At 43.1% G+C, this 9,483-nt stretch overlaps 1 protein-coding gene across 2 annotated transcripts in view; it reads right to left on the bottom strand.

Moving 5' to 3' along the window:
* Window positions 1-590: 590 nt before the first annotated feature.
* uxs1 (UDP-glucuronate decarboxylase 1) overlaps window positions 591-9,483 on the bottom strand; it is a 108,791-nt gene continuing 99,898 nt past the window's right edge. For both annotated transcript variants that reach the window (XM_067986186.1, XM_067986187.1), the window contains 2 exons: window positions 4,751-4,854; window positions 591-1,610 (listed from right to left, as the gene is read on the bottom strand). In XM_067986186.1, the coding sequence (XP_067842287.1) occupies window positions 1,479-1,610; window positions 4,751-4,854 (236 nt within the window). In that variant the 3' untranslated portion in view covers window positions 591-1,478. The remainder of the gene's footprint in view (window positions 1,611-4,750; window positions 4,855-9,483) is intronic.

Below are 9,483 nucleotides of genomic sequence, written 5' to 3'. Positions count from 1 at the left end.
TTTTCAATAAAGCTTTTAGAGAAGTTGTCACAGACAAGAGCACATAGACAACAGTTCAGGTTACAGACAAGAGAAAAAGTTTCAAGTGTGTAGCTCAGTATGAGGCCTTACATTTGTCCTGGAGGTCAGCAACTCATGCTTGAGCAACCTCTGTGCCACTCTGGTATCTTTCCCAAGTGGTAATTGTAATCGTTATGTGAGCATGAACAGTGAACTCCAGCAGGCTATTTGACTTTGGGAAGGCTTCACAACAGAGCTAGACCTTGTCCATATCAGACATTCATACGGATGCACTTCCATTGGGGCCACTGGATAGTGACCAGGAGTGGGAAGCCCAGCCGATTCATTTTCTTCCCCAGCTCATAGAACTGCCCTATCCAGCTACTGAGGTGATCTAACTCAGTGCAGACCAGGGAATGAAGCTGGAGTCTCTCTGGTCTGTGCAGCTCAGCAGCACACCACAAGATGCAATTGACCACTGAGCCATCGTGGAATGAATTGCTGTAAATTTCTTAGTGTTTCTAGGTGATTTTTTTTCTCTGTGGAATTACAACAATTTCCACTTGTTGAAGGAATGAGAAGCATGAAAGCATTCATCATTGGGTTTTTAATTTTCATTTAAACAGGGAAACTATTTAATTGAACAGAGTAAGTAAAAAGGACACATGTCTGATTTTAATAATTGTTTTAGGGAGCTATATACATATGTTACCATACAAGACATTTGAATTACTGAGTACCTCAAAGACAATTCTTTTCTGTAATCCTCAATGATGTAAAAATAGTTTTAATGATATCCCCACCAAAACTTTATTAAATCAGTAAAATTAAAACACATATATCCAGTTATATACTTCCCCCTCCAAGCACATACACAATGTAGCAGTGATTTAGGCAATGATTACCATTTTTAAAAAACTCTTATATAACAAATAGATTCTTACAAAAAGAAATACATTCCCTCATTTCAAAACAACAATTTTACAACTCTCAAAAATGAATGAGCAAAATTTTGCAGCTGAGGAGCCACTTACATGGCAGATCAACCACCAGATGTCACTGTGTTACTCACCTGACAATACTGTTAGTTAGTCTGGTTGAAAACGAATGCATATGATAGTGATAAAATTAAAGTAGTACCCTTTGTTATAAATAACTCCATTTTCAACAGTTCTGTTCATATGAAATGGTTCATGAGGAAATCCTTCACAGCAATGAGTAACAGTCTCATGACAAATATAATAAACTAAAGCAAAAAGTACAAAAAAACAGCCACTCAACATTGCTATGCTACTTTAAATAAGACAGATTAAAAAGTGCAAGGCAAGATCTGAAGTTTTTTTTAGGCACATCCATCTGTAGAAGCAAGCTCAAAGAACAAATTCCAGTTCAATCTTAATATTTTTTCAGAGGTTCTTGAAAAACTAAGTTTTCATTCTATTCCCTGTGACGTGGAAGGCTTGTTTTGCTGTAGTGCATTAGGTGTGTCTCAGTCTGCCTTTCTTTGTTTTAGCAGGTTTTGGTTTTGGGATGTATTGATTATTTGCCTGATATTCCAGTTCTTTACGGAAGTAGTCAATTGTTTTGTTTAGGCCTTCTTCCAGGGGAACCTGTTTAGAGAAAGTGGAAGAAATGTGAAAAATTTTAGTCAGTGAAATATTTCTTCCATGTTTATCCCTGATAATAAAACCCCAGAAATACTTTTTAAACATATATTATCTGAAACACAAACCTGTTGCCTGTTATATCATTAAGGAAAGTAACATTTTCATCAATCAGAATGGCACTTATCTTAATTAAAAGATGCAAGTACAGCAAAACTGCATTCTGGATTTCTTCTCCAGCACACAGACGATGGCTTCCATGCTTATGTTTTCTGGGGGAAGGGTGGCCGGAGGGTCTTCTAAAAATGCACTACTGGCAATGGGGGGGATTTGAAAGAGAGATCAAGATTTTCTGTAACACACTTTATGGACAGCTCCGTATTCCTATCTTTATTGGTGTTGGAAATTCAATCAGGATAATTCTACTCAATGTCCCAAGTTTTCCTCAACTTTCAACCATAAGACCAGATTTAGCTTTCTATTTTAACAAACTCCCACTATATACAAGCATTTCAATGTGATGAGGTCTATGAGCAGTGGTTTTTGGTCTTAAATGAGTTGTTTGACAGTACTTTTAAGCAAGAACTTAGGTGCTAGTCCTAAAAAGTGGTCTATATATAATTTTACATTCACTTAATGCCACTTTCATGACCAGTAAATTGTAACTTAACACCGATATGTTTGTATCTACAGTGCTACATTCTCCAGGTCTGTACTGTAAATAATTTATAAACCTATTATAGTGCCAGTTACACCTGTGGGTGGCACTGTGACAGAGGTGTTTTCAATGCAAAGAATGGGCTCGATGTTACCAGGGCTGCGGGTTCGCGGCGGGGGGGCTATTGGGCGCGTGGCTAACGCGCCCGGTGAAATCAGTCTGCCCTACGCGCGATCGCAGACTAATTGGATCCACTTACCTGGTCTTCCGGGTGGCAGAGGAGGTCACCTGCACCACCAACATATTGCCCACCTGCATACAGTGCAGGAGGTGCTGCAATGCCCTAAGTCGGTCAGCCAAAGTGAGTACACTTACTCATTCCCCTACACTCCATCTGCCACATCACCGCCCCCACCCCACATCTCCTTCTGCACTGCCAACACTACTCTGTCACATCACCCCTCACACCCACTCAAAGCTCATCCTCATCTTACCTGCACTTACACACCTCACCAGTACTCATCCCGCCACTACCACTCAACTTAATCCTCATACAATCTCATGGCTCTATCTCATACTCACCCTCTCATGCATCTCTTTCACGGTCAGCCTCACTCAACCTGTCACTACCTGTGCTGCAGCCACAGGGCATGCATCACATATGTGCAGTAGGAAGCGTAAGGCAAACGTGTCGTGAGCATGAAGGGGATGCACAAAGGTGTTTGAGGGTTTGTCATGGTTTTTACTTATATTTAATTTCTGACCAACTCACATCACATATTATATTGGCACCACTACTGCCACCTCTTTGCGAATCTTGTCTGGTTTGTGCAATAATGCCCTTCCCTGAGGATCACAATGAAGACCCACACCTGATGCCACCCACTGTGTCACTGCAAAGTGGGTGTAGGTGTATTTGCAGGGCTCTTTTGTGCAGACGACTGAGAGACATCGACGATGTCCACGGTGGCACCATGGAAGGATGCGGAGGAGAAGTTGTTGAGGGCAGTGGTGACGTTGACAGCGACAGGTAAGAAGATGGTGCTTGGGCCAGCCGGGAGCAGCTCGGCATGAAGGAGGCTGCAGATGTCCACGACTACATGTCGAGTGACTCTGAGCCTCTGTGTGCACTGCTGCTCAGAGGTGTCCAGGAAGCTGAGCCTCGGTCTGTGGACCCTGTGGCGAGGGTAGTGCCCCCTGCGACGCATCTCTCTATGCGGTTGCCCGCCCTCCCTCCTGCTGTGCAGGTGGATGTGTCACAGCACTGTGTTGTGGAGCTCCACGTGTCAGAGGTGGACGGCTTGGCCGGCAAGGCTGGTGATGCTGTTCGCCGTGGAGGTCATGATTGCAGCTATGGCGGCCCCCATCCGGAAGATGTATATCTGAGGGGGTCCGCAAAGTAGGTACATGTCTCTGGACCCCGGGGTAAGTGTGCAAGTTGGTGAATTTGATTGTCAGGAGGAGGGTGGTGAAGGCCAAACTTTGTCCCAAGTGACAGAGTGGCCTCCTGCAATGAGTGAGGGTCTCCCTCACCCACCTGTCAAATGGACCTCTGCAGCTGCCACAGGCTGATAGCTGCAACACGTCCATTTCAACTGGGAGTGTTTCCCCCAGTATAGGAAACAGTCCCAGTTGTTTCTAAAATCCCACCCCTCCTGACATATTCCCTTAATCAGGTCTGTTAATGACCTGAAATACCTAGGTCAATAGTCTCAAGTGGCACCCTGCTGGCTTTAATTGCCTGCGGGAGTCCCACATGCGTGGGCTGCGCGTGCACGTCGGCGCGTCTGTGGGGAACCCGGAAGTGGGCGGGTTGGAGCCGGGCTCCCGACCCGCTCCGGGATTCCCCGATTTTCGGAGCCCCCCCGCCAGGAACGCACCTGATAGCGGGTGCTAAAATGGAGGCCAATGTCTCAGATTCACTCACCTTGGTATCTCACACAGTAGATGCTATTTTATACTGAGGTTATATGGTACAAATACTTTTTTTTAAGTATTTATTTTTATTTCTTAGTAACTTATTACATGATTTTCAACCTGATAACACCCCATCCCTCCTCTCTCTCCCTTGCCTTCCTTCACTTCCCCCTCTTACCCTTCTCTCTTCCACCCCTCCCCATCTTGGTCCAATTATCACCCTGCCCTCTAGTTCTGCTCAGCCTGAGTACTATACTTGGTCTTGGACTCTCAGTGTGAACACCATAGCGGATCGACTATAGCACAAACACACACTCAATTATTTGTGGAACTTCAATTCACTATCGACTATCATTTAATGAATTTCTGGGAGAAGGCTGGAGGTGGTGTGTCTAATCCAGTCTAACAATTCTAATCTGGTGAAACATAATTTAGAGTGCTAACATTTTACCCAGCCAATAAAATCAAAACATTTGATAAAAAAGAAAACATTTGTCTTGATAGTAGCTTGATACCAAGTGATTTGGATTTTCACCACATTGTAAATGTTGAGGATTCAGTATATCCTTACCACAGGCTCCCATCCCAGCAGTAGCTTAGCTTTCCTGATATCCGGATTTCTTCGTTGGGGATCATCTTGTGCTTCTGGAAGAGACAGGATTTCACTTTTGCTCCCTGTTGGACAGAAGGAGCAAATATTGTTTAAAACAAAAACAAAAATAGAACACCAAAGAATATTACAGATTTTGGATTAATAGAGAAGACCATTTAAATAAACAATTGGCTCATCATTTTAGTAAAGATATAAGGAAGAAAAAATGTTTCAGTTATGGAAACGGCTCCTTTATGCTCAAATGTTCCAAATAGCTGCATTAGCCAATACCTAAACTCCCCTCTCCAAATGTCTGGCATAGTGTTCACTGAACATGCTCCCATTATGCACACAGCCATGTCAATAAACCTAAAGTACCAACATAATCTCCCACAAGCAGCATAAAATCAAAGTTCACAATGATTCCTCAAAAATATGCCTATGTATATAAACTGTAGAAAAACGTATTTTTGTTGAAAAGAGAAAACCCCACACAAAAAATTCTGGTGAAGAGATCTATCACTTTAGAGCATCTCCCCCTCCTTACACCCCACCACTGGCAGCTGCGCCTTCAGCCGCCTTGGCCCCATGCTCTGGAATTCTGTCTCAAACACTCCACGTCTCCACTTCTTTCTCTTCCTTTAACACCCTCGTTAAAACCCATCTTTTTGACCAAGCTTTTGGTTACCCCTCCTAATATCTCTTTCTTTGGCACGGCATCTATTTTTGTCTGATTATGCCTCTGTTAAGCACCTTGAGACTTTTTTATGTTAAAGATGTTGGGGCTTTAATTGGCTAACCCCTGAAAATGGGCTTGGGATCACGATACGCGATTAGCCCATTCATAGCGATGCAGGCAGACGTTACATTCGTGCTGCCTGCTGTTTTCAATTATTGCAGCGTTCATGGGATGTGGGCGTCGCTGGCGAGGCCGGCATTTATTGCCCATCCCTAATTGTCCTTGAGAAGGTGGTGGTGAGCCGCCTTCTTGAACCGCTGCAGTCCGTGTGGTGACGGTTCTCCCACAGTGCTGTTAGGAAGGGAGTTCCAGGATTTTGACCCAGCGACGATGAAGGAACGGTGATATATTTCCAAGTCGGAATGGTGTGTGACTTGGAGGGGAACGTGCAGGTGGTGTTGTTCCTATGTACCTGCTGCTCTTGTCCTTCATGTTACCTGCATGTTGATTGGCTGCACGCATCAGCAGGGAGCCGTGATATCGCGAGTGGCTCGCACTTCTTAAAGGGGAGGTGCACTATAGCTGCAAGAAGTGGTGAGAGTTGTTTCAAAACTGAATTTGTGCTGTGATACTTTGAAGAATGGCTGCCCCTGGGAGACAGCATGCACCAAGGTTCTCTGATGATGCACTGGAGGCCTTGGTGCAAAAGGTGGAGAGGAGGAGGGGCATCCTGTATCTGCAGGGAGGCAGGAAGCCCTCCAGAAATATGCTGAAGAGGCAGTGGGAGGAAGTTGGGAAGGAGATAAATGCCAGGTGCATAGCTCCAAGAACATGAATGCAGTATGCAGTACAGGAAGAAGTTCAATGATTTAAAGTGAGTTGTCAAGGTGAGTGAGTTCAAGCTCCAAGTGGCATATCGTACCAGTTGCTCCACTAGCGCCATCCACTGCTCAATTCACTACACCCCCATCACCCACCTACCAACAATCTCTTTCAGTCAGTACTCAACCGTTCAAATCATACGCTTTATTTCACCCTCACACACTTAGCAATGTTACAAGCCGCAGACCCACAACTCACAGTTCACACATACTGGTAGCTATTCAACCATGACAGCTAAACATCTTGCAGGACACTCACCGACACACTTCCCTCATTCTTGCAGGAGAAGGTGGTGCATAACAGGAGGCAGCAAGTGGCAGTGGCTCCATGGTACACGCACCTGCTGTCCTCTCTCAGGATGACAGCATCCTGTCCCACCTCTGCCACTCCGCCAGTGCCCTTGCTGTTGCCCGTCAGTCAGCCAGCCCACTCTCTGTAGATTACTGAAACTTTATCCAAGTGTAGGAAACCTCCAAAAACACGTACAAATGTACCAGCAACTAACTGGATGATCCCTTTAAATAGCGCTGGTGGGGGGAGGGGGGTCCTTCATGCCCTTTAAGTAGTGTTCAGCTGTGTGAGAAATGTGGAATTCCAAAATAGCAGCGGTCCCTTTAAATCAGTGTTGCACACTGATTCGCATCATAATCTCCCTACTCTGCATGCTGCTGGCGTTTGTCAGGTCACGTGTGCAAATGCCTTTACCAAGATGGCGTCATGTGCAATTCCTGTCGGAAGTGTGCACATGCATCTTGGACCCCATTTTCGAGGCTTAATTGGCTGCATAGCGCTTAAAAATGGGCACTAAACGGCCCGATTTCACCTCCGTTATATAAATGCAAGTTGTTGCTGTTTTTATGTAGTAGAAGTGCTAAGCAATACCCAAGAAGAGTCAATCAAAATCCTGATGTAGTTAAAAGTTGGACTCTGTTCCTTGCAAGTAAAATTGCATGACATTCCTTTATTTTATAATAATTAGGTTATAACGTAGCTTCTAATACAACCCATGGGTCAACTGTACCTCTTATAAGACCTCATGAAGATTGGAGCGCATTGCACTTTTCCCAGTACATTTACACTCCCACTGCCAGTCTCATTCATGCAACTATGCAATTTCTACCTAGAGGCAACCAGTACAGCGAGATAACCAGTGGATGTTGGTTCATATGCAGAGGTTTGACTGATGTTGATGAGAAGTCCAGCCAGTTCATCCTTTTGTGCATAATTTCTACCCTACTCTTCAAAGCAATGTGTGAAAGGCCTAAGTGGGGTGAAACTGATAATGAAAGAACATAATAGAAGGATTAAGAGGATTACTGACAGTCAACTGCACTGGGTGTGAAATATGCCATGGCTAAGTGCAGGTGGTGTGTGCAGACCCTTTTGGACAACCACAAATATGCAGTCTTCCTCTATCATCTGTACTCCATAGTCTTAATAATTCTAGGAACCAGTTGTGTCATAGACTTCCAAAAATGTGGATCTATGGTTCTGCCATAAGAGAAGTGTGTGGCTGTGTTTGACCAATGGGGAAAAAGGAACTGACCAGGGCTTCCAGAGTAGAGCTACATTGTGTTTCATTTGTATCAGCAGTAGGGGATTTCTGTTTTGAGATTAGTTTAAATAGCACCAGTGGTGGGACTCCAATTGTGGTTTTGATGACTTCTGACAATCCCCACTACATTTTGCACTGGTATTGATAGTAGGTGAATTAATGGGTGTTTGATGGGAATATGTAAAGGCATAAAATATTTAATATTATTTACCAGTGGATTAGATGGTACAAATCTCGTCACCTCTGGACCTGGGTTTAAATCCAATCTAACCTAATAGACAATAGTCACTTCTGATGAAAATAGTCCCATCTATCCTCATGACTGTAGTTTCACATCCCTGACATAATTCCAATGAATTTACACTGTTTGCCCTCTATGGCTTTAATGCCCTTTCTATAATGGGGTGTCCAAAACTGCACACAGTATTAACTATGGCCTAACCACTGTTTTGTACAAATTTATTGGAATCTATTCTCTTGTACTCTATGCCTCTGCTTATTAAAACGAAAAATACTTTTGGCTTTATATGGCTTTAGCTAATTGCACTCAAACTTTAAAGGGAATATGTATTTGAACCCCTAGGTCTCTCTGTTCATCCACACCCTTCAACATCTTTCCAATGAGGGTATACTCACATTCCTGGTCCTTTGTTCCAAAATGTATTACCTCTCGTACACGTTATCTACTACCTGTCTTCCCATTCCGCTAACCTGTCTGTCCTCCTGAAGTCTTCTATAGTCCACTGTTTCAAACCACCTAAATTTGTGTCATCAGCAAATTTCAATATTGTGTTCCCTATGCCAAATCCAAAATCATCAATACATACCAAGAACAGAAATGGACCCAGCACCGACCCCTGAGGTACACCAGTTATGACCCTTCTCCAATCTAAGAAACATCCAAAAATCCTAACACATTGTTTTCGGCTAAATTTCCTGTTATACACAAAATTTTTGTAATTTGGCTCAGACAAACTTATCAAACACATTTTAAAAATGCATATACACTGCATCCACTGCATTCCCTTCATCTATACAATTAGTCACTTCAATTAGTTTGTGCTGGCTGTATTTGATTATCCCATGCATTTCTAAAGCATTAACTTTTTATATGTGGTCAGCTACCTAAGCAGGAAGTGTCTGATGCTGACACTGGGAGCTCAAAGTAGAAAAGTATATAAGCATAAAATGTAAATACTTTTATAAGTACAAGAAAAAGGTGCAAAGGTAAGGTGGGAAAACTAAAAGATTTAGATATAACAATAGTAGAAGATAAGGAAATAGCAGAACTGTTAAGTGAACATTTCACTTCTGTTTTCATAGCAGAAAAGGATGATACAATATCAGAGAACCATGAGCAATTAGTGAAGGGTGGGAACTTACAGGCATTAGTACAAAGAAAAATTGCAATGGATTAACTAATGGATTGAAGCCACGCAAATTTCCAAGCCCAGAAGCTTTCCACTCAAAAGAAATAGAAGAGAAAATTGGGGATGTATTAGTTGCAATTTTCCAAAGCTCAATATATTTGAGCATAGTATTAAGGGATTGGAAGGCAGAAAATGTTACATCATTACTCAAAAGAAGGTTCGATGA

This window comes from Heptranchias perlo, chromosome 6 (genome assembly GCF_035084215.1).
Source record: "Heptranchias perlo isolate sHepPer1 chromosome 6, sHepPer1.hap1, whole genome shotgun sequence".
Taxonomy (NCBI): domain Eukaryota; kingdom Metazoa; phylum Chordata; class Chondrichthyes; order Hexanchiformes; family Hexanchidae; genus Heptranchias; species Heptranchias perlo.
Note: the sequence above shows the minus strand (reverse complement) of the source record. Positions and strands in the feature narration are given on the sequence as shown.